The 25015-nt window shown below is 42.0% G+C and overlaps 1 protein-coding gene across 1 annotated transcript in view; it reads left to right on the top strand.

Annotated features, from left to right (window-relative positions):
* The first annotated feature begins 3127 nt into the window (after positions 1-3127).
* The window catches only part of LAMP1 (lysosome associated membrane protein 1), a 41287-nt gene continuing 19399 nt past the window's right edge, over positions 3128-25015 (top strand). The window contains exons 1-5 of the mRNA XM_089693553.1: positions 3128-3342; positions 16823-16941; positions 18637-18850; positions 18943-19104; positions 24750-24928. Coding sequence (XP_089549679.1) covers positions 3162-3342; positions 16823-16941; positions 18637-18850; positions 18943-19104; positions 24750-24928 — 855 coding nt within the window. The 5' untranslated portion in view covers positions 3128-3161. The remainder of the gene's footprint in view (positions 3343-16822; positions 16942-18636; positions 18851-18942; positions 19105-24749; positions 24929-25015) is intronic.

The raw sequence follows: 25015 nt of genomic DNA, 5'->3' as shown, positions 1-25015 counted from the left end.
AATGGGAAGTTCCGCTTTAATCCATCATCCCCCGCTCCCCATTAAGGATTGGCACCTTTGCTACACAAATTTGACAGGTACCCGCTCCCACTTCCACTGTGATCGCCTAGGCGATCGGAAGTGAAAGTTGTCCTCCCTTCCCGTAGTCTTCTGGGACACGTGACAGGTCCCAGAAGACTACGGGGCCGTTCACAAAGCGCAACGCTTCTCACACATGCACAGTGGGCACCTAGCTGTGAAGCCGCAAGCTGTCACAGCCAGGTGCCCACACTAAAGATGTCGGCGCCAGGGAGAGAAGACTGCTGGTGAAACCAGCAGATGTGAGGACACCGCTGGACCCAGGGGCAGGTAAGTGTCTGTATTTTAAAAGTCAGCAGCTACAGTTTTTGTTGCACCCGCACAAGTCGCACCCGACTGTCTGCTGTTAGAGCAGTAATATCGGTGCAGTTCCGCACCAATTTCTAAAGTAGTATATGTACTACTTTTGTTGCGATTTCCATAGACATCTTTGTCAGAAGTCTTGCAAATCGAAACTGATATTTTGAAATCGTGCAACTTCACTGTAAGTTGCATGATTTCAAAATCGGCTTTGATGTGACCGGGGACTAAGTGAGTTTAATTACCACCTCAATCAGCCAGAGAAATTGTGAAATAATATGTGTTCGGTTTTGAAGGGATGAGGTGAAAACCTAGTTCCAGGGCGTTCCATTTCCAAAAAAAAAAAGAATATGCTGAATTTTTCCTGCACTGGGCTGTACTGGAATACGGTAAAACACATAAAAAAATGCACTTGGACCCCAATACAATGAAACTCAAGACAAAAGGCATCTGGAAACGCATCAAAAATGTGTTAAAACTGTGCATGTAGAAACGTATCTGGAATTGATCTGGAGTGCGTTTTTGTGGTGTGAACCAGCTTTAAGTGCGCACAAATGCAACTGAACAAGTGTTACCTCATTCTAGTGGCTACAATAACGGAATATTCTAGCCAACAGAATGGGTTTATGTGCATACATGTCTAAACGCTATATAAACATACAACTTACATGACAAAACAAGTATTTTTTTTAAAGGATAAGTTCACCTTATGTAACATGTTAACAACAGACCGGCCCCCGCTTCTCCCCGATGTGACAGCTACTGGGGATCTTCTCTTCCCTGCTAGTTGTCACAATTAAAAAAAAAAAAAAAACACAGCTGTGTGGGGCTCCACCCCCGTTGCTCATTCACAGTATTCTGTGAATGAGAGCACTGCCAGTTCCAACAGCCTTAGTGGTTGTCGGCTTGTAGTTCTCAATGAACTACCACGGCGCTGTGGAGCGTTGTGGTGATTTGAGTCTTCCTCTCATTATATCTGCTTGTCTGTATGGGATGTACAGACACACACACACCAATAGGTCTGCAGGAGACCTGCGTGGCACCAGTGATCGCTGGCACAATGCTTTAGAGCAGTGGACTCTAAACTGCGGCCCTGGGGCCAGATTTGGCTTTTTGCTTGCTTTTATCCAGCCCATGAGGCATAATTCCTGCCACGGACACCAACAATGGGGCATAATTCCTGCCACGGACACCAACAATGGGGCATAATTCCTGCCACCGACACCAACAATAGGGCATAATTCCTGCCACAGACACTAACAATGAGGCATAATTCCTGCCACAGACACCAACAAGAGGGCATACTTCCTGCCACCGACACCAACAATAGGGCATAATTCCTGCCAGAGACGCCAACGGGGCATAATTCCTGCCACAGACACCAAGTACGGGGCATAATTCCTGCCACGGACACCAACAACGGGGCATAATTCCTGCCACGGACACCAACAACGGGGCATAATTCCTGCCACGGACACCAACAACGGGGCATAATTCTTGTCACAGACACCAACAACGGGGCATAATTCCTGCCACAGACACCAAGTACGGGGCATAATTCTTGCCACCGGCACCAACAATGGGGCATAATTCCTGCCACCGGCACCAACAATGGGGCATAATTCCTGCCACCGGCACCAACAAGAGGGCATAATTCCTGCCACTGACAACAAAAATGGGGCATAATTCCTGCCACCGACACCAACAAGAGGGCATAATTCCTGCCACCGACAACAATAATGGGGCATAATTCCTGCTACTGACACCAACAAGAGGGCATAATTCCTGCCACTGACAACGGGGCATAATTCCTGCCACCAGCACCAACAACGGGGCATAAATCCTGCCACCTACACCAACGGGGCATAAATCCTGCCACCGGCACCAACAACGGGGCATAATGCTTGCCACCGGCACCAACAACGGGGCATATATCCTGCCACCGGCACCAACAACGAGGCATAATGCCTGCCACCGGCACCAACAACGGGGCATAAAGCCTACCACCAGCACCAACAATGGGGCATAATTCCTGCCACCGACACCAACAATGGGGCATAATTCCTGCTACTGACACCAACAAGAGGGCATAATTCCTGCCACTGACAACAAAAATGGGGCACTGTTTCTCCCACGGACATAAAAAATTTCTCCTCCTAATACCAAAAAAATCAAGCATTGTTTATGCCCACTGGGCACAGTCTGGCCCCCTAAGGTCTGAGGGACTGTAAACTGGCCCTTCCTTTAGAACATTTGTAGACCTCCTGCTTTAGAGGCTCCAGAAACCAAAAATAATAAATTCACATTATTTTACTTACAAAAAAAATGCATTTTTTTTTTTAAAGTTGACCGTATCCTTTAAGCTTTTTGCCTGTTAGAGGAATTTCTCGATACATTCATGTGTATGAGGCCTTTGTGAATTTACTGAGCAGCCTGTTCCTGGTAGCCTTCTGCTCAATGTAATACTAACTGCAGCCCTATTACTAGCAGACTACACCGTTCCTGGATAAACCACGCCCTCGACTATTTCTCATTTCTTGCTTTTCCTTTTTTCGTTACATTTCCGAGGTTAAACCAAAGCAAACAGAAAGTGCTGCTGTACGAAAAGAATTTCACGAATGTATTTTGTAAATCTCCACCCTGGGCAGGTTATGCCTGTTGTGTAGTCAGGCGAGGCAGCATTGGTCTTCTGTAAAATGGCGGCTCGGAAGAGGGCGGCCTCTTGTGGTCGGGGTCTTCGGTCGAGCGCGTGATGCGGTGACGTCTCTTCATATGACTTGTGTATGTGTGTGAGGTTCCTGGCAGTGGAGTGTACGGTGTGTGTCCTGGCACGGTGTTCCGGCTCTGCCGCTGGCTGTTATAGACGCTTCCCTGTTTTCAGTGAGACTCAGGAGATTAGGAGAATGGAGAGAGCCGGACACAGGAGGCCGTGGGAGGCCGTGCTGGCCATGGCGCTGATTTTTGGTGAGTGCGGGGTTATCAGTGGGGTGGGGAGCGGCCTGGAGCTAGATGTGTCCCAGTGATAGCCGGGCTGCGCCTACCGCACACACAACACACACCCTCCATGTTATGGGCAAGCCTCACATCCAACCTGCCTGCCTTTTACCATCAGCCTGAGACTGGAATTTTCTAGCATGGCCATTGTGTACAGATTATGACTGCTTAAATTGCTCCATCCCCTCCTTAAAGGGATAGTCCACCTTTGCAAAAAGGAAATGGACCCCCCACCACATTAATAACAAGCAAAATGTGCATTTATGTGGAAGGGTTAGTTTACATTGTGCATAAAGGGGCTCATGTAGTCAAAGGGCCCCAATAAATAGGGGCAGCACAGTGGCAACGTGGTTAGCACTTCTGCCTTGCAGCACTAGAGTTGTTGGTTCAAATCCCAACCACTGTCTGGAGTTTGCATGTTCTCCCTGTACCTATGTGGTTTTCTCCCACACTCCAAACACATGCTGGTAGGTAATTGGCCTTGGCATGTGTGTGAATGTGAGTCAGGGACCTTAGATTGTAAGCTCCTAGAGAGCAGGGACTGATGTGAATGTACAATATATATGTAAAGTGCTGCATAGACTGACAGCTCTGTATGTGTACCTGTGATAAAATATAAATGCTCAGAGAGGGATGTGTCAATTGGCAGCTTTCTAGTTCGTTCTTAACCACTTCCCCTCCAGAGGATTTGCCCCCTTTCTGACCAGGCCTCTTTTTGCTATTCGGCACTGCACTAATTCAACTGATAATTGATAATTGCCCGGTCATGCAGTGCTGCACCCAAATGATATTTACGTCCTTTTTTTCACACAAATAGAGCTTTTTTTTTATTCTAATAATGGCGGCAATCGGTGACTTATCGCGGTGATCAGCGATTTGACAGTGATCAGCGACTTATGGTGGGACTGCGGCGGACATTTTGACACTGGGGGGAACTGACTTGGGGGTCACTGACATCCCCAGTGACACCAATACAGTGATCAGTGCAAAAAACAAACACTGACACTGTACTAATGGCACTGGGGAGGAAGGGGTTAACTTTTATTAAAGAAAGGGTTAACTGTGTGAGGGGAGTGTTTTACTAGGGGGCGGGGGTGTGTACTTCACAGGAGCACGCTGATCCCGCGAGATAGTCTTCTCTCAGGTTCAGCGTGCTCTGAACTGACAGCACGGCTGCATTGTTTACATTGCAGCTCTGCTATCTGTCAGTGATTACTTGTAATCGGCACCGGGCGGGAAATGACGCGTCGGGAGCTGGTGACGGACACCCGCTGCCACGATCGGCGGGACGGGTAGGGCGGGCACACGCCTTGCGCGCGCTCCCTACCTGTTTTGCACAGTGACGTTAAAAGACGGCGCTGTGCCGCCCTGCCGCAGTAAAAACACTGCATAGGGTCAGCAAGCGGTTAAAGCAGAACTAAACCCTCCTATCCTTTACAGCCAAGGAAGCTGTCAGCTTAGCCTCTCTTTGATCTGCAGTTGCCATGGTGCTGCACATGTGATCAGTTATGACATCAGCCACGTTTTCTGCTGAGGACACAATCAACTGTGACAGGTATAAATTGTGGCATGCCTTGACTGAAACCATTAGATCAGTGGGTTTAGTTTTGTTATACAACAGAACTAAACCGATCGATTTAATGGTCTAACCCCCCCCCCCGTTATGATCAGTTATGACACCAACCACATGAGTTCTGCTGAGGAAACAAGCAACTGTGACCGGTATCAATTGTAGTATGCCTTGACTGTAACCATTTTGGGAAACTATTAGATCAGTGGGTTTAATTATACTATAAAGCAGAACTAAACCCATCGATTTAATGATCTCCCCCCCAATAGCATTGTGGAGATTTCACATCCTGTCCCATAGCCAAACAGGAAGTGAGAGGAAATTCCTGCAAATTAAGGGAATTCCTTGGGGATGCCCAGGCACCCGAACTAGTGACCCTGTTGGGAAGATTTCTCATTTATTACTTTTCTGGGGACAACCCAAAATTGGGATTTTCCTTTACCTTCACTTTTAATGATAATGGTAAACAGGACAAACAGTGAATCTCTTTCACGGGGGCACAGACAGCAATGAAAACTAACAAGCATTCAAATTCCTCTCCACTCTGTCCAAAACAAAAAAAAAGTTTTGCCTTTTAGTTATATTTTAAGTCAAAAATAAACTGAGCCATGTATTGCCATGAAGGTCTTCTTCAGGAAACAATGTTAGTAAGTGCATTAACCCATAACTTCATCCATTCAGGGCTTTGCTAAAAGCCAGACAAGTTGCAGTGGGTAGTTCTGTGCAGATCTGTCTGTTTGTTTGACAGGAAGTTGCCAGACTTGATAACATCTACAGGCTTGTACAGTATAGCAGTGCTAAGCTATGATAAGGTGAAAATTCAGATATGTGGAGTTGTATGTCTTCACATTATACATCTGTACTCTTAGGGCAAGAGTTTAGTCTTTCTGTTTGTGATACTATTATAGCAGAGGTCGGCAAACCATCGATTGTGAACTGCCTGTGTACTTCCGGCAGGTGACCGGTAGATCATGTTCAAACCCCTGCCCTGACGACCCCCAAGTGCTCTTCCTCTTCCCCCCTCCCCAAGGAGCAGAGATTAGTTCGGGTGTCTTCTCGCCTGAGCTTATCCCCCCGATCTCCCAGACCTCCTCTCAACGTTTGGGTTACATCATGTGATGAGAGAGGAGGGCTGGTAGGATACAGCACACTAGAACAAGTTGATCCACATCAGGAAACCGCTTATGTGCACTCCTGACTCCCCCAACACCATACCTTCCTCGTCCATTTGTAGCCTGCCCTCCTGACGCCCCCAGGACTGTGCCTTCTTGACCTCCCCCAATACCATGCCTTTTTGACTCCCCAATATTGTGCCCCCCATGCTCTCCAGTACTGTGCCCTCCTGTTTCCTCCAGGGCTATGCCATCTTAATTCACAGTACCATGCCCTAACGCCAGTACTGTGCCCTACTGACACCCCCCCTCCCTTTTCACGGTCTTCCTTGACTCTCTGTCCTTTGCCCTGCTGGCCTGTTCTCATTTGCTCTGTTGACACCTTATCTGCCCTGCAAATCCCTGTCCTGCTCACCCTAGTTATCTGCCCTATTGATCCCTGTACACTGCTCTACATGCTACTGACCTCTGTACACTGCCCTACCTCCTACTGACCTCTGGGGGCTTGCAAGTTAACCTCTTAAAAAAAGAAATGGTTTGGCACCCCGGTGGTCTTTGCTCTCTTTCTTGTTGTCATGGTAGTTCTTCACCTCTCAAAGGTTGCCTACCCCTGTATTCTAGTATTTATATACACCAATCAGCTTATAACTGTATGACCACTGACAGGTAAACTGAATAACTTTATTTTGTCACGATAACATCTGAAAGTTGGTGGGATCTATTAGCAAGTTAACATGTTGTTTCTGAAGTTGATGAATTGAAAGCAGAAAAAAATGGGAAAGCATAAGGATTTAAGCAACTTTGACATGGACCAAATTATAATAGCTAGATTACTGGGTTAAAGTATCTCTGAAACTTTAGCTGTTGTGGGTGTTCCAGGTCTGCAGAAGCCAGGATCTTTGAAAAGTCGCCCAAGGAAGGAAAAGCTGGTGACAGGGTCATGGTCAAGGCTCATTGGTGCAGGTGGTATAGCAAAAAACTAAAATGGGATCCCCAAGCACAAGAAATTACAACTAAATGTATAATGAATATGCCGACTAACCCGAATCCATGGGTAGTGTCCTCAGGGCCAAGACAATGTAGTAGAAAAATGGACAAGTGTGTAAGACCCCACTAGAAAAGAAGTCCTCAAGAGAACATACTGCGGCTTAAAACATAGTGTTTATTAACATTGTAATGGCAAATTACAAAAAGCTACAGCACCCTCCACCATACACATAAAACCATGACAACGTTGCCATAAAATAAAACACCCGTACCGGGATCCCGGTCTAAACCACACGCACTCACACAAGCACCGCACACTCGATCAGCAGGCAAAAAGGGATAACAAAAGACCACTAGAGTCATATAGAATCAAATGAAATGCTAAGGACAGCCGACTTATGGTGGAAGTCAAGGGACAGTATGCAGGTTAATGGCAGGATCAAAACTGATAGCTGTAATTGCAATCTCAATCAGTCCCCAGAAAAGGAGATATATGAAGGTAGACCCAGGTATAGGATTGTAGGTAGTCCTCCGATTTCCCAAGTAGACACTTTGGCGAAGAGTATTAATATGGTGCACTGCTCTCATGTAAACCATGAGGTAGCCACCCAATGAGGTTATGTGTATGGCACAGCCAGATCTATGTGCTAATATAGCAGAGGGATACAGTCAATAATAATGCATTTAAGCATGCGGTTCAATCCTTAGAGCCGTTTTGCAGGCATATAAATTGCATGGCAGACACCAAATGTTACCCATAATGGATAGTCCACTAGGATATCTTCAAATAGTAGGTGAAGGCAATGGTGCCTGTGAAGGTACAGAGCAGGTAGGGTAGGATTTGAAAGAATGCCGACAGTAATGGGTGAGCTAAGAAGTGGTAAACTGCTGTCATCCAACATTAGGAACAAAGTCAGCAAAATTACAGTGGCTCAACCGAGCTATTGGCAGTAAATGAGAAGGCCCCAGTATGTGGATGCCTACATGCTGGATAGTCCACTCACCCAACCTAGCGCTGTCATCTGGGATTGTCTGCATTTGGAGAGTGAAGGCTTACCCATTTAGTCTGATCCAATATAAGAGCTACTGTAGCTCAGATTGCTGAAAAAGTTAATGCTTGTTCCAATACAAAAGGTGTCAGAACAAACAGTGCATTGTAGGTTGTTGCATATGGGGCTGCATAGCTATGCTGACCCACATCAAAACTGCCTACAATGGGCACGTGAGCATCAGAACTGGACCATGGAGCAATGGAAGAAGGTGGCCTGGTCTGATGAAGCACACTTTCTTTTATGTCATGTAGACAGTTGAGTGCGGTTACATTGCTTACATGAGGAAGTGATGGCACCAGGACTTGGTATAGGAAGAAGGCAAGCTGGTGGAGGCTTAAAGGGTCTGCAACTGTCGACTTTGTTGCAGATACCACAGCATATCTTCAGAGGTCTAGTGGAGTCAATGCCTTGACTGTTGTGGCTGCAAAAGGGGGACCTACTCACATTTAGGTGGGTGGTCATAATGTTATGGCTGTTTGGGGGGGGGGGTAAATACATAGTTATAATTTTTATTTATATCTAAATTTCACCACCTAAATCTTAGTTGACGTTCAAGTTTAGCAAATTTCTAAAACATTTTAAACCTTTTCACTATTGGGCATTGTATATAACAGTATATGACACCTTTCTATTTGCCATGTATAGATGGAACATTGGGAAAAATAGTATACACCACTCAACTCTTAGAAAATTAGGTACAGACTGATCAACATTCAGCCAGTTAAACAGAGAAGGGCTGCATTTTAATCTGTGTGGCCCTCCCTGTTTGATGGAAGTCATTCATAAAATCAATTTATGTCGAATGGCCACACTGAAAAACTTTTATGGATCAGAGACTGCAGCCTAGGGTCAGTGTATTCTGAAAGCAGAGACTCCTTGCTGTCAGAATGCAATGTCACAGTGGGGTGAATTCCTCTATCCAGTGTGTGTGTGTTTGTAATATATATTTATTAGGTACACCTTGCTAGTGCCAAGAAAATATCACCAACACCATTACACCACCACCAGCCTGAACCATTGATACAAAGCAGGATTGATAGGATGGATCCATTCTTTCATGTTGTTTACACCAAATTCTGATCCTACCATCTGAATGTTGCAGCAACCAGTCTACCCATTCTCCTCTGACATCGAGGCATTTTCATCCATACAACTGCCACTCACTGGATATTTTCTTTTTTCCGCATTATTTCCACTGTGATCTTAGTCATTCATACAAGATTTTCTCTCATGTACAGTCAATTGTGTTCTTTTCAGACCTGTTTATTTATACAAGCACCTGTGATGGTATTCCTTGAGAAAGTGGGAGGCCAATTCAAAAAATGTCTATAAGGACTCCAATCCCAGTGGTGTACCATTAGACTTCCTTTTTTAAGTGTCCACTAGATTCGCTATCCTTTGTTAAAACTAGTAATTTGTAGGATTTAGCTCTATTGAACTGATACGCCCCTATTAACATATTGTAGAGTAACCACATTTATTAAAATGGCTTTTCTGGGTATGGGTAGACACAGGTTCTTTCATTTGTACAAGATATGGCTATAAACGAATACTCGGTAGAGCTGTGCATACAGTTTTCTAGGAGGCCCAAGCTTCAAGTAGTTTTGTCTCACTGCTTATAGTTGAACCTAAGCTTACCTGGCATGCTACCCTCATTGGGAAAATACCCACCCTCAATAGTTGGAGTAGCCAGTAAAATGGTGAGCATGATGTTTTTCCTTAAAGTCCTCTTGTAGGTCCGCATTTTTCTAGTGTGCTGCAAGGCTCCAATTATTTGCAGATAAAATGATTTGTCAGTGGTGTCAAATAGGCTTCTAATGCAGGGGTCTCCAGACTTTCTAAATAAAGGGCCAGTATACTGACCTTCAGATTATGGAGGGGCCGGACTGAGGCCAGTGGGAGTATAACATGCCTTGGTGTAAGTGGGATTAAACCATGCCTCATTGTTTGGGTCAGTGGTAGGAATAGTGCCCCACGTTTTTCATGTCATTAAAAAGAATGTTGCCTCTTCATTGGTGTCAGTGAGAAGACATATGTCCTATTGTTGGTGTCAGTGGGAGGAATAGTGCCCCATTGTTGGTGTTAGACCAGTGAAGAGCCACAATTCCTACCACTAAGTGGGAGGACATATGCCCAACTCTTGGTGTCAGTGGATGGGATAGTGTCTCAAGGACCAGATAAATGTATCAATATTAATTTCAACCATCCTAAAAGATTCTCAAGACAAGTTCCTTTTATTAGGCCAGAAAACAGGCTATGGTTTCTGTAAGATCAGGTAATTGAGGGTGGTAGAACAGATCAAATGAACATTTTTGAACTATAAACATGGCAGTTGATTATATGTGAAGGTTTATGTTCATGAAACACCCCTTTGATGAAATTTATTTAACTTTTTTCCTTCAAATTCTGCCAAGGTTTCCCTGCAGGGTATGCTTTGGCATCACCATTCCCTCCACACCTCCAGAAAATGGCATCCATCTCCTTTTCTAATTAGGTAACACATTTTAGTTTACTTGAAATGTGGGAGCGGACATGTTTGTAAAGTGACAGCCCACATTTTTATAAATGCTTGCCTCAGACTTTGTTCTAGGGTGGCTATATTTGCTCTCCATGCCACCCTTTTGTACGTGAACATAGCCACCCTTTCCTGCTCACCCCCGAGGTGAACTACACATCTATATGCAGACACATTCAGCTCTATAAGCATTGCGGTACTCATGGAACGAAGTATAGGACCAGAAATAACAGCAATGCTCACTCTACACTAGTGAGATGCATCAGTGGAGAATAGCGAGTCTAATAACAACTGTAAGACTTTGTGGCAAAAGAAAAAACAGAACCAGGGTATACTTGATATTTAGAATTATTGCTGTAAAAAAAATGAGTTTAGTTGTACTTTTGAAGTTTATAACCCTGGGATAAAGTGGTGTGCCCTTGATTTATCCACTGTTTCATATCTTGTGGAAAATATGTTGGTATGGATTTAAAGAGTGCAAGAGAATCTCTTTACTTGTTTTGTTTGATCAGTCTTTGCTCAGGTATCATGAACTGAAGAAATTGATGGAAAGTTCAATGATACACATAGTCTTTGCTCACTGACATTCTACCATGATGTGTATTAGGACAGTGTTATACACAATATCTATACAATTACACCCCCTGGCTAATATCCCTCATTGTATGTTTGTTTGAATTTGGTCCTTTAACCACTTGCTGCCTGCTCACTGTAGGTTTACTGTGAGCGAGCGTCAGGTGCAGGCTCAGCTAATGAAAAAGTAAGTTGCTGGCTTGCTTCCGGGTTTGGGGCACGTGTCCCTTGCTGACCTGTGATTGCACACAGTTCTGTAATTTGGCAAGCTTGTTTCAGCCAATGATTTATGGCTAAAACTCGCTGATTGGCTGTGTCCAATCACAGCACAGAGTTCTGTGTTTATGAACACACAGGACTCTACACAGTGATCTTGGTAAAAGCAGCACATAATGCACATAGTTAACCCCTTGATTGCCCTTCAATGTTAACCTCTTCCCAGTCAGTGTCATTAGTACAGTGACCATGTACATCTGATTATATCTGATCACCATTAGTGTCACTAGCAGCATCAGTGTCAGTGTACCTCCCAGTGAGGGTCTGTTAGCACCAGATTGGCTGCCAGATTGGCACTAGTCGCTAATCACCAGCATTACCAGTGTAGCATTGTAGCTGCATTAATTCCTGTATTTATACCATAGTTGATGCTATAAGTTTTACACAAACCAATTAATATACACGTAATGGGATTTGTTTTAACCAAAGACATGTAGCAGGATACATTTTGGCCTACATTTTATGAAGAAACCTGAATTTATTTGATATGTTTTATCAGAATGTTCAGTCTTTAGTTTATATAATAGAAAAAAACACTCAGTGGTGATCAACTACCACCAAAATCTTATTTGTGTGAAATAATATCAATTTCATTTGGGTACAGTGTTGCATGACAGAGCAATTACCAATTGCAGTAGCAGTGCTGAATAGCAAAAAAATGCCTGGTCATGAAGGGATAAAACCTTCCAAAGATCAAGTGGTTAAAATGAATTTTGTACAACACTGTTTTCAGTACTGCAAAAAAAAGTCAGTATTTGAAAATTGATAGGTTTAGGGATGTTGGTATCCATGACCATATTGCTTCATCTGCCTGCAGTCAATTGTGATTGCCTGCATATTCAGTACATATTTAATTTTTACCCTTTTTGTGCCAGTCCTGGGTTTCAGATTTCTTATTTACTGCTGTTCTCTGAATTTAGACCTGAATATATTGCATAGCAGATACACCTGAACAAAATCAAATATTGTATTAAAAATTATTAAATTATTAATTAGCAACTCATGATTTAATTTTCCTTAACAATGAAATTGTGATCACACAAAGTGTCACCAAATGTGTAATACCCATGTAAAGTGTACAAAAATAATAATAATAATACAAAAAGTATAATCAATATATTATAACAAATTTCAATATATAATCAATATACATAAAAAATAATAATATATAAAATAAAAAATTAATTCATAAAGTCCAATGTGCAACTGTGCAAAAATAATAAATGTGTTCCAACAAAAAATGTATATACTCTCCTTCCAATTAGTTTGTAGTAAGGTAGCTGAGATCTTGCAGCTTCTCTATGAGCCTGTGTAAGTATAAGGGTTTCTCCCTCCTTGGTCCACTCCTTACTCCAATTCTCTAAATATCCTCGTATAACCCATGCAAGAAAGGAAATGAGAAATATGGTGCCTTATCCAAGAGGTATAGAAATAACCTTTAATGTGCTCCCATATTGCACACACATTTAATCAGATAACAATGCGCTTTGTATAATCAATAGACTGCCACATGCGGTAAAGATCAGACTTGTGGGTGTGTTAACACACACCGTCAGTGTCACTACACTACATCCCCCAGAAGAAGCTACGTAATCCCTGTGGAGGGGCATTGACGTCACCACGCATCTGACCAACAACGCGGCGAGTACTGACGGTGTGTGTTAACACACCCACGAGTCTGATCTTTACCGCATTTGCGGTCTATTGATTATACAAAGCGCATTGTTATCTGATTAAATGTGTGTGCAATATGGGAGCACATTAAAGGTTATTTCTATACCTCTTGGATAAGGCACCATATTTCTCATTTCCTTTCTTGCATGGGTTATACGAGGATATTTAGAGAATTGGAGTAAGGAGTGGACCAAGGAGGGAGAAACCCTTATACTTACACAGGCTCATAGAGAAGCTGCAAGATCTCAGCTACCTTACTACAAACTAATTGGAAGGAGAGTATATACATTTTTTGTTGAAACACATTTTATTATTTTTGCACAGTTGCACATTGGATTTTTTATTTTTTTTTATTTTATATATTGATTATTATTTTTTATGTATATTGATTATATATTGAAATTTGTTATATTGATTATACTTCTTATATTTTTGTACACTTTACATGGGTATTACACATTTGGTGACACTTTGTGTGATCACAATTTAATTTGTTAAGGAAAATTAAATCATGAGTTGCTAATTAATAATTTAATAATTTTTAATACAATATTTGATTTTGCACATGCATTATGCACTTTCCATTGGTATGATAGTGTTAGAGCGCGGTAATCATTTATTATCTTATACTGAGCGCATAATATATGAGGGTGGGCAAGTAAACCAGCGACCTAATACACTTACTCATTTGTAAACTCCAGTGGCTCACAAGTTAATTTACTTAATTATCAGATACACCTGAACGTCATGTAATTGACTCAGTCCCCTCTTCTTCAGACCTTTTTTTTATCAGGAGGATTTAATCTATCCTTTTAAATTTCTAGTTGCTTGCACAGTCCAACATTGTTGTGTAATATTTTTTTACGGCTTGTTGTTCTCGCTTACATACTCTTGAAAACCGGTTTACCTGGGGAATTCATGTCACATGCTTACATCATTGTTGAAGTGAAGTAACAAATGAAACTTTGTTCTGTTCCTGAGAAACAAAACCAAAACAGTATTTACAAAGAAAAGAATGATTAGTGTTTTTTTTTTTTTTTTTCCCCAAGGCCATAAATAGCATGTTAATGAAGTGAAGGTTGATTACCTAATCCGCTACTACCGCAGCCTGTCTCTGCACCCTCTTTTCCCCTACGCTCCGATAGTCATGGGACCTCTTAACTTCTACTAGTACAGTGCAAAGAGAACACTGCAGGGCACATAGCCTTGCACATGATGCAAAGATGCTGAGGGACAGTCCACTGGCAAGAAGAATAGGGGAGCCCTGGCTGCCAGTGGAGTAGGGATTAGATTTGTAAAACTGCTGTTTCCACTACTCCTAGACATCAGTCCCAAACACATGAAAGCACTCTTGGGGTTTGCAAAAGCTTTTTGCAAACTCCAAGTGTGCTTTTATGTGTTTTGCAGAGAGTCTTCCATCTAGTCACTGCCATAAAGCCCAAATCATTGGAGGGCTGCAATGATGGATGTTTTTCTGGAGCTTGGCTTCTTGGTCCACCTCTCTTAAAGCAGAACATCACTCTCTCAATCAACACGGACTATTTTTAATCCTTATTCTGCTTGAACTAGTAAATAGGAAAGTATATCATATTGTGTTTAAACTTTTTTGGTTTTCATGCCTAGACAAATTGTCATATATCCCAGCAGTCTGCATGAGAGGAGGGTTCTCACCTCAGACTATACCTGAGCTAAGAGCAGATGGATTCCAGGAAGTAATTGCTACATGAATCATTTGCACTTATTCAAGATAGCCACTGCCAGAAATGATAAAGGGGTGTATTTCAGAATGATTTATCAGCAAAATTAAAGCATGGAGACATGGATTGATGGGGGAGTTTGCTTTGAATATTAAAAATTAATCTTTTTCAGTTTACAGCCCAGACCCCCCGCTCTTGGTAACCTTCAGTGCTGCAGAATTCTTTTTTTTTTTTTTTTTTTTTTTTTAAAGCTTTTGGCAGATCTGTGCCCTGCAATAGGCCTGTCTCTGAGCTCTGCAGGCAGTTCCTTTTGACCTCATGGCTTTTGCTCTTGTTACACTGTGCGTTGTCAGCTGTAAGGCCTTTTATAAAGAGGTGTATGCCTTTCCAAAGCATGTCCAATCAATTTAATTTACCAAAATGGACTCCAATTAAGGTGTAGCAACATCTCTGCAACAATCAAGAGAAACTGAAGGCACCTAAGCTATATTTCAAGTGTTGTTGCCAAGGGTCTAAATACTTATGCCAATGTGATATTTCAGTTTTTTATTTTTAATAAATTCAGTCATTTCTGGTTTCACTTTGTCATTATGGGGTACTGAGTATAGATTAATGAGACAAAAAAATGAATGTGAACAACTGTAGTATCAGGCTGCAACATAACGAAATTGAAAAAAGTGGAGGGGGTTGGAATACTCTTCCTTCCAACAGTATTTACAACTGAAAGCTTTATAATTAAAAACGAGCAGACTACCTTTGCTACAAAGCACCAAAAACTATAGCCGCTTTACATTTTTAATGTACAAAAACCTTTGTTAAAACTAGTTCATAAGATGACCTAATAACGTTTTGGTCCAAAGTTCCTTCTTTGCCCCTCTCATTGCTATGTCTTGAAAATTTGCCTTTTGACAGGCAGTGAGGAGGCGATATGTTCTCTGTCCCCTCCTTATAACCTGATTTACGTGGTAAATGCTGCACCGTGACCCCATAGACTTGCATTGGTCATGTTTTTGCGGCAGTAATGAATGCAAAATGCTGTTTAATGTTTGCTATAGCCACACAGCATCATGGCATTATTGTGATAATGCTTACCGCCCTTTGAAAAGCATTCTACCAACAGTATAGCAGTGGCTGGCAGATGTAAAGAAGGCGCCACTGCCACCTCCTGTTGCCTGTTTTTTGGGGGTATGTATGTTGTGTGTATTTTTTTGCAGAATGGCATATTTTCACTGTGTCTCCTTGCTGCAACTGCAAGCAGTGATCACAATGGACATCTTTGACAGGCAATGCTGTCTGTCAAACTCTGCAGCCCAAATAAAAATTACCACAGCTGCAAAGCTTCGGGGCCGCGGCGTGTGTACAGCCTTGTTAAGCTGTAATGTTAGAATTCTGGGGGTAGTAAAACACTGGATTTTTACCACCCCTCCAGCCACCAGTGAAAAAGAGCCATAACAAGTTTAAATCCAGTGTTAAGGCGACATATAGTTCACATTAGCAGCATAGACTGCTGCTTTTCTGAAAAGTGATTCACACTCAGATTGCATTTCTCATGCTTTTGACAGGTGGTGAGGAGGCAATATGTTGCTTCCTCGCTGCCTGTTTTAACCCCCTAAATATGCCAGACCACTGCAACTATGTGCATTGAGGGTGGTTGCAGCACCACACCACTTGAATAGGTCACTTTTGGTGTGCATTTGTGCCTGCCTAACATGACTGGTAAAGGGCAAGTTGTTGGGTGGCACCATGGTAAATCTGCCCTCATGGAACTGTGACTTCGCAGTTGGAAGAGCTTGGGCATGAAGTCATGGTCTCGCTATAGTGAAATTAAATCGGAGAAGGGTAGATGAGCTTATTTGACTTTGAATTATCAATTAATCTATTAGCCCACAATCTTGGAGGAATTCTTGCCATGTCCTTTCCAAGTAAATGTTATGTTGTCTTTCTGCCTATATGTTGGGATTATTTACTTCAGTTTTCTCTTGTGATCCTTACAGGTGTTCTGCAGTCTGCCTCCTGTGTTACATTTGTAGTCAAAGATTCAGCTAACAAAACGTGCATTATGGCCGACCTCTCTGTTAATTTCACAGTTGAATACACTGCTGGCACCAAACAGGTAATGTCTAGAGGAGTAATATTCTGCCTTCACCTATGCTATTATTTCGGGAAGGTTCATACAAGTTCATCTCTCTCATGATAAACTCATTCTGTGTAAGCAGAAACCGTTAAGATAATTGTTCCAAAAAGAGAAGCCATGGCCAAAATATTAGATAATCAAAGAGTGAACTATGGACATGTGACCATATTTATTCTGGGATTAAAAACAGACTGTCAGAGCAATTGTTTTCTATTCTGTTGTGACTGAAGGGTAAGTGATCACGTGAGGATAGCAGTGGCAGCTGGGGAATGTGTGGGTGTGTTTTCTGTTGAAGTGGGTGAGTACACATGTACAGGCCTAGTGTACCTGCCCACATTCACTGCAATACCCAAAGGCTGATGGGGAGTGTAGTTTCCTGAGAGGAGAAGATATGATGTAATCCCTGCTATTACACTTCCTCCTTGGCAGAGCAGATGCTGTTATTTTTTGAATTACAGAGATGACTTCATTTAGACATTTCTCTTCAATGGTAAGGATATTCACAAATGTATTAACTGTGTACTAATGGGTGGTTCGTGTGGGTTTTTTTTTTTTCTTTTCTTTTTTTTTTTTCTCTTAACCTGGAGTAGTTCTTCAAGCTCTGTGTTTAGAGGTAGGAAAAAAAAAACCTTCCAGTGCTGAAGATCACAGGCTGCTTATGAGGGAGAAAGGAAAGCATGTGGAGGAGATAAGACACTCTTTTTATACTCTGTCTCTGTGGCAGCAGAACTTGTCCTGTTACCTTTCCTGCTTTACTTTTCTTTCCCTAATCTGTGTTCCCTCAGCACAGTGTGAATCATTCCTGTTGATTTTTTTTTTCCCCTTTCAGCCACAGTAAATCTTATAGCTGTCAGATGATTGGCCTCTAGTTGCTTTGACTTTAGGCATAGTGCCAAGAATAGAGAGCAACTGAGCATGTGCAGAGCAGGGTGATACAGCACATTTTTGAATTTTAAACACTGTTGGCACTTGTTTTTAATGCTTTACATAGCTATACCTGCTAAAGGGGCCAGCATGAAGTCATCTTAATTTTTTGACTAAAGTTGGCTTTAGTTACTCAAAGCTAGACAAAATTTGGCTGGTTCTGTAGGGGTCACCGAAGTTTGATCTCTCTCTGGTCATTCCCATTCCTGGGAAGTTGATCTAATGATGGACTTCTCTCAAACTGGCTTTTTGGAAAATTTTCCTTCAGTCACTGCTGCAGCCAATTGGCTACAGCGTTATAATGGAGAGGAGTCCCTGCTGTCAGAATACAGTAACACAACAGGGAGGACTCCTCCATCTACCTCGCTTGTGAATCTGTTTATTTTTTTTCAATCAGCCCTCTGGCTGATCGAAAAAATTGATCCATGTATGGCAAGTCCACGTCTTGCTGCTTACCAGTGACTTCTCTAACTTTTATAGACTTCCTTGCCAAGAGTCGGCAATGGAAATCTGATAATGTAAATGGGTCCTTAACATATGATTCCTTTTTTTTTTTTTTTTTTTTTTTTTTTTTTTTTTTCTTTTACAGTGTCATCTCATTTATAGGTTTTGACATTTTTGTAATGTTTAGAAATATGGTACAAGTTGTCACTTAGCCACTCTTTCTTCAGTCTTATAATTGCTAGAACAAAGTAAATGCTACATAATTTAAAAAATCATTTAACTAATTACTTTTTCTGATTTCTGTAGGAGAAAGCTTTCTTTGGATTACCAGTCAGTTCGACTGTGGGTGCAAACAGCACTTGTGGCCAAGAAAAAGTAGCACCACTTCTAGTAATTGTGTTTGGAAATCATTCCCTCAGCGCAAACTTCACCAAGAATGAAGCAGGGTATCAAGTTGATGAGCTGGTGTTTACATACAATCTTTCTGACAAAACTCTTTTCCCTAAAGCATCTGAAAATGGTGAGTTATTTTTTGTTTATGCCAAGTTGTAGCAGTACGTTAATTTATATACATATCACATGACTATATCTCATTTTCGTCTTGTATTTCAGGAACTAAGGCAGTAGCTACAAATAAAAGTGCAATATTTGCCAAAACAAACACTGTGTATCGTTGTATCAGCCCACATTTTCTCAGTTTGGGAAACGTCAACCTAACATTTTATGCTGTCAAGTTGGAAGCATATGTGAACAATAACACGTACAGTAAAGATGGTAGGAATATTCCACTGTGCTGTCCTATAGTTTACTGTTTAATGAATTTGTTATACATTTTACTACTATATATGCATGAACTATTTTGTATGAATATTGATTAATCTGTTATCAGGTGAAGCTTTAGACTTCTTTGTCACATAGCTGTTTCAGTTTTCAGCTTTTCTAAAAAAAAAAAAAAAAAAGCCTATTTTTGCAGGACTTATTGTTTGTGTTAAAAGAGTCATAGGGATGCTTCTGCCATGCATTCTCTTTGGGTGAGCAGTTTCCAGGAGACGGGCAGTTACTCGTAGAAGGTCCTTAACTCAGCAGCAGGACTGATATCTGCTCCTTTGTGCAAGGAGGAACAGGATGAGAACTGCCAGAGCCCTACAAAATGACCTCCAGCAGGCCACTGCTGTGAATGTCTCTGACCAAACAATCAGAAACAGACTTCGTGAGGGTATCTTGAGGGCCTGACGTCCTCTAGTAGGCCCTGTGCTCACTTCCTGGCACCATAGAGCTCGATTGGCATTTGCCATTGAATACCAGAATTGTCAGGTCTGCCACTGGCTCTCTGTGCTTTTCATAGATGAGAGCAGGTTCACCCTGAGCACGGGACAGATGTGAAGGGTCTGGAGAAGGCATGGAGAACATTATGCTGTCTGTCACATTGTTCAACATGACCATTTTGGTGGTGGGTCAGTGATGGTCTGCGGAGGCATATCCATGGAAGGATGCACAGACCTTTACAGGCTAGACAATGGCACCCTGACTGCCATTGCATTGGGTATCGGGATGAAATCCGTGGACCCATTGTCAGACCCTACGTTGGTGCAGTGAGTCCTGGGTTCCTCTTGGTGCACAACAATGCCCAGCCTCATGTGGCGAGAGTATGCAGGCAGTTCCTGGAGGATGAAGGAGTTGATACCATTGAATTGGTGCCACGCTCACCTGACCTAAATCCAATAGAACACCTATGGTATATCATGTTTTGGTCCATCCGATGCTGCCAGGTTGCACCTCAGACAGTCCAGGAGCTCAGTGATGCCCTGGTCCAGATCTGGGAGGAAATACCCCATGACACCATCCAACATCTCATTAGGAGCATGCCCTGAGGTTGTCAGGCATGCATACAAGCACGTGGGGGGCCATACCAACTACTGAGTACCATTTTGGCTTGCTGCAATGAAATTTCAGCAAAATGGATTAGCCTGCTGCATCATTTTTTCACTTTAATTTTCTGGATGTCTTTGAGGGAAATAAAAATGATCAACCTACAGAGGACTGAATTCAAACAATGGGGCATCCTTATGTTCCTAACACACTACCAAGTCCATATCAGTATAGATATCCAGAATGATATTTTTCCCCATTGAGATCTGATATGTTTTCAAAGTGTTCCTTTAATTTTTTGGAGCAGCGTATATCCCTTGGGCTATGTAGGTTATATGCTCATAGCTGTATGTATTAACTTACCCAAGTAGATGGCTTCGTGAATTGCTAAATTGCCCTTTCACTTTGACCTATACAGTCAACTTGTGTATGTCCTTAGATGACCAGGTCTTTAGTAGGCTTGGGTCTCCTCATTATTTGAATATATTTTTCTTTTGAGTTGATCCTGTGTACCTTCATACAAGGTTAATCGGGGGCGTTTGGTAGTTCTCAGTTTTCCTAGTATGGCATGGACTTTCCCTGCAGTTAGGTTCTGCTCTTATTTTTTTTTTTCACTCTTGAGAGGTTCATATGTCCAGGTCCACCATATCTGTTCTTATAGTTAGCAAAATGAGAAGAGTTTTCATGGCTTCTTTCCCCCTCCCTAACCTGTTAAATTCTCATCCCCAATTTGGGAATTTCAGAATTAAATTTACTGGTGACTATTTCCAGGACAGCATGTTTCCCACCCTTTCTGATTTTTTTTTTTTTTTTTTTTAATTTTGGCTTCAAGTTACTACTTTGGTTCTTGTGGAATACTGACCAGTTTGGCAGAATGACTTCCTTGTTAAAACAGTGGTGCTCAACTTGTGGCCCATGGGGCTACAACATCCCAACACAAAACCGTAAATTTACTTAATGTTTTTTTTTTTTTTTTTTTGGTGAGAGGGGTACTTTTTGATAAAAATGTTTATGCTTAGTGAACACATGCAGCTGAAGAAAAATTTGACAGTCTTTTTACTGGTCTTTTATAAGTTTTATCTTTCCAAAGAAAAATACCCCACACTTCACAATCATGACTTTATTTCATATCAGTTTTCAGGAGCACCTATATTTTGTGAGCAGCTATTTTCAAGTATGAAGCACATGGAGGGCAAAATTAGAACCAAAGTATCTGATGAGTACCTTTTTGAGAATTGCTACTACTGCTATCAAACCAGATATTGAGGTGTCAAATATCACACTAGTTTTGTTGCCCTCTTTTTTACTTTTATAATATAAAATACTTTAAAAAAATTTTATTACTTGGGTACATTATTTATATTTGTGATCATTAACTTGTGATTTGCCTGATTTTCTGCTCATCAGCTTACCTTCTTGTTAGTGTATTTTATGTGTGGCCCAAGACAATTCCTCCTCTTTCAATGTGGACAAGGAAAGTTAAAAGCCGCCCGTTTTATAGTGTCTTTTGATGTGTTTCCAGTTTCTGGAAGAATACTGGAATAAAATTACCAGTAAATTGAGTTCTAGATTTTTAAAAAATGTATTTCTTGGAGTACAGCACAGGGCACAGGCCCTTCTCCCTATTCTTTTTGGTCTCCTTATGGTTTTATACAAAGCAGAGGCTAGTTGGAAGTAGGAGTGGGGTATATTGGGGATGTACGTGATGCTTTCTATCCTTCCAGTGTCCAATCACCTTAACTGCCTCCCGCCCACCATATATGGAAATGACGGATGGGCGGCGGTTCTCTCGTAATATGACGTACTCCCACTCTAACTTCGCATGCACGGCGTTTGGTGGTGTGCTGTGTCCATGATACACAGAGGTTCACCGATCAGCGCAAAGAGCAGATGATGTTGTTTCTCTCGTGATCAGCTGTGTCCAATCACAGCTGATCGCATATAAACAACGAAATGCCGGTTATCGGCATTCCTCTCCTCGCGCTGACAGCTGGGGAGGAGAGTTGGTAAGCGGCATTCCTCAGAGGGGACAGCTACACAGATCATCAGGGCAGTGATTATCAATGCCATGATGATCAGTGTAGCCCAATCAGTGCCACATACCAGTGCCCATCTGAGCTGCCTTTCAATGCCACCTAACAGTTCTTATCAGTGCCATATGAGTGCTGCCTTTCAGTGCCCATCAGTGATGTCTGTCAATGCCCATCACTGCAGACTCATTAGCGTACATCAGTGAAGGAGAAAAATTACTTTTTAAAAACATTTTATAACCGAAACTAAAACTTTTTTTTTTTCTTTTATTTTTTTTTTTTATTTTTTAGTTTATGAAGAAAAAACCCAGAGGTGATTGAATACCACCAAAAGAAAGCTCTGTCTCCAAAAAAAGATAAAAATTTCATATGAGTACAGTGTTGCATGGCCGCGCAATTGTCAAAGTGCGACAGCACTGAAAGCGGAAAATTGGCCTGGGCAGAAAGGGGTGAAAGTGCCTAGTAGGCAAGTGGTTTTAAAGTAGCTAATCTATGTTTAAAAATTGAAGATCCCGTGTCCTGTACCATACACTAAGAAATGGATTTTATTGGCAAGTCAGAAATCCTTTTTTATCTTCCTCCCATCAAGCTGACTCACTGCTATTAACTGCAAGATCTGTGAAAAATAAAAGGCAACCTCATTGCAGAGCTCACGTTCTAAAAATGTTCCTTACCTGGCAAATGATGATTTCCTGGCTGTTTTACATTCTTATGTGGAAAAAGCATAGAGATAAGGATGCATGTTTGTTCTTTCTCCATGATTTAGATCAGGGGTCTGCAACCTTTAAGACATAAAGAGCCACTTGGACCCGTTTCCGAAGGGAAAAAAGACTGGGAGCCGCAAAACCATTGCAACATTTAAAACAAATCCGACACTGCATATATTGCAAAAAGCGCTCTGGTCATGAAGGGGGTTTAAGGGCCCAGTAAGCAAAGGGTTAATCAGGGCCACAGTGTATCGTCATAATCACAATCATAGCCTTAGGTCAGTGGTGGGCAACCTTTTTTTTTCAACTGAGCCAAATCTCGCCAAAACCACGATTGAAATTTATTTTGAGAGCCACATTTTTAAAACTGAAAATACATCCCCCATATAGTAATTCATCCCCCATATAGTAATTCATCCCCCCTATAGTAATTCATCCCCCCTATAGTAATTCATCCCCCCTATAGTAATTCATTCCCCATATTGTGTCAATTCACTTACCTTTGCTCCGCGCGTTTCTCTCGCCGTGTTCCCGCGCCGTTCCGGTCTTCAGGGCGGACTGTGAGAGGAGAGGAGTTCGTCACGCTGCCCCGCCTACATCCTGACAGCCAATGTTTGCCACGCTCCGCGGGCCGAATTAAAAGGTCCGCCGGGCCGTAGTTTGCCCATTGCTGGGCTAGCTGCAGAGTCCTGACTTTTGGGGCGGCCGCCCGAGAGGAGGGAGGGGCGCCCGGCACACAGAAGAGCCGCATTAAAATGTGTAAAGAGCCGCGGCTTGCCGACCACTGAGCTACGGCAACCCTATTGCCTGTCACCTGGTGGGCAGTGTGCTTCGGAGCCGCAGCAAAGGTGAAAAAGAGCCGCATGCGGCTCTGGAGCCGCGGGTTGCCGACACCCGATTTAGACAGTCTTGAAGCCAGAGACAGGTGGGCATTATTAACCACTTCAATACCGGGCACTTTCACCTGCTTGCTGCCCAGGCCAATTTTCATCTTTCATTCGCACTTTGAATGACAATTGCGTGGTTATGCAACACTGTACCCATATGAAATTTTTATCATTTCTTTTTCATACAAATAGAGCTATATTTTGGTGGTATTTCATCATCACTGGGGTTTTTTGTATTGTTTGTTAAATAAAACGTACATTTTTGAAGAAAAAAATAAACCATTTTCTTTGTTCCTGTTTAAATGTTGCAAATAAATAATCTTTCTTTATAAAAATAGGCCAAAATGTATTCTGCTACATTTATTTGGTAAAAATAACCCAAAGCGGTGCTTTAGTCTGTGGGAAAGGTTATAGAGTCCACAAACTGGTATAAATCTAAAAATCTGATTATTCCTATTGTACTGATGGCCTCATCAGATGAATCTCATTTCTTGAGGCCCGAAAATGCCAGGACAGTACAAATATCCCCCAAATGACCCCTTTTTTGGAACGTGGACAGTCCAAGGTATTCAGTAAGTGGTATGGCAACTTTTTTGAAGTTGTGATTTTTTTTTTATTTTTTTTTTAACACATACTGTCCCCAGTGTGGTACAGCGTTGTCATAAACCTGATGTGCTGCCATTATCAAGAGTGGTGTCACACTCTACTTGCTGAATGTGTAATAAAAGGGAATATGACAATTCTTGTAATGACCTCAGAAGAGAACTAGGCACAGTAGATATCCCTCTGCCAGGGTCCACCCTGTAGTAAGATATTGGTTTGAGATGGACCTCTCCTTTACTGCTTTGTTTGATATTGTGGCAGCATACTGTTTACCAGTCTTTATTTGGACCTATTTTTCATTGATTTTATTTTTTTTTATATAGAATTTCACTGCAGTGAAGACATTTCTCCTACCAGTGCTCCATCTCCTTCACCAACCACTGTGCCAGTTAAACAACCGGAAGTAGGGGAATATCGAGTTAACGAAACTTCTGGGGCAGCTTGTTTATTGGCCAAAATGGGCTTGCAGCTTAATCTCAACTACAGCAAAACAGATGGAAAAGTAAGTGTGTAGAGACTGAATATGTTTTGCGAAGTTCTGACATATCTGGGTTTAGCACTCCCAAAGTGTAGCAATAGGGGTTTTAAG

This window comes from Staurois parvus, unplaced genomic scaffold, assembly GCF_062004578.1.
Source record: "Staurois parvus isolate SC_StPar_1 unplaced genomic scaffold, SC_StPar_1.0 ptg000634l, whole genome shotgun sequence".
Classification (NCBI taxonomy): Eukaryota; Metazoa; Chordata; class Amphibia; order Anura; family Ranidae; genus Staurois; species Staurois parvus.
Note: the sequence above shows the minus strand (reverse complement) of the source record. Positions and strands in the feature narration are given on the sequence as shown.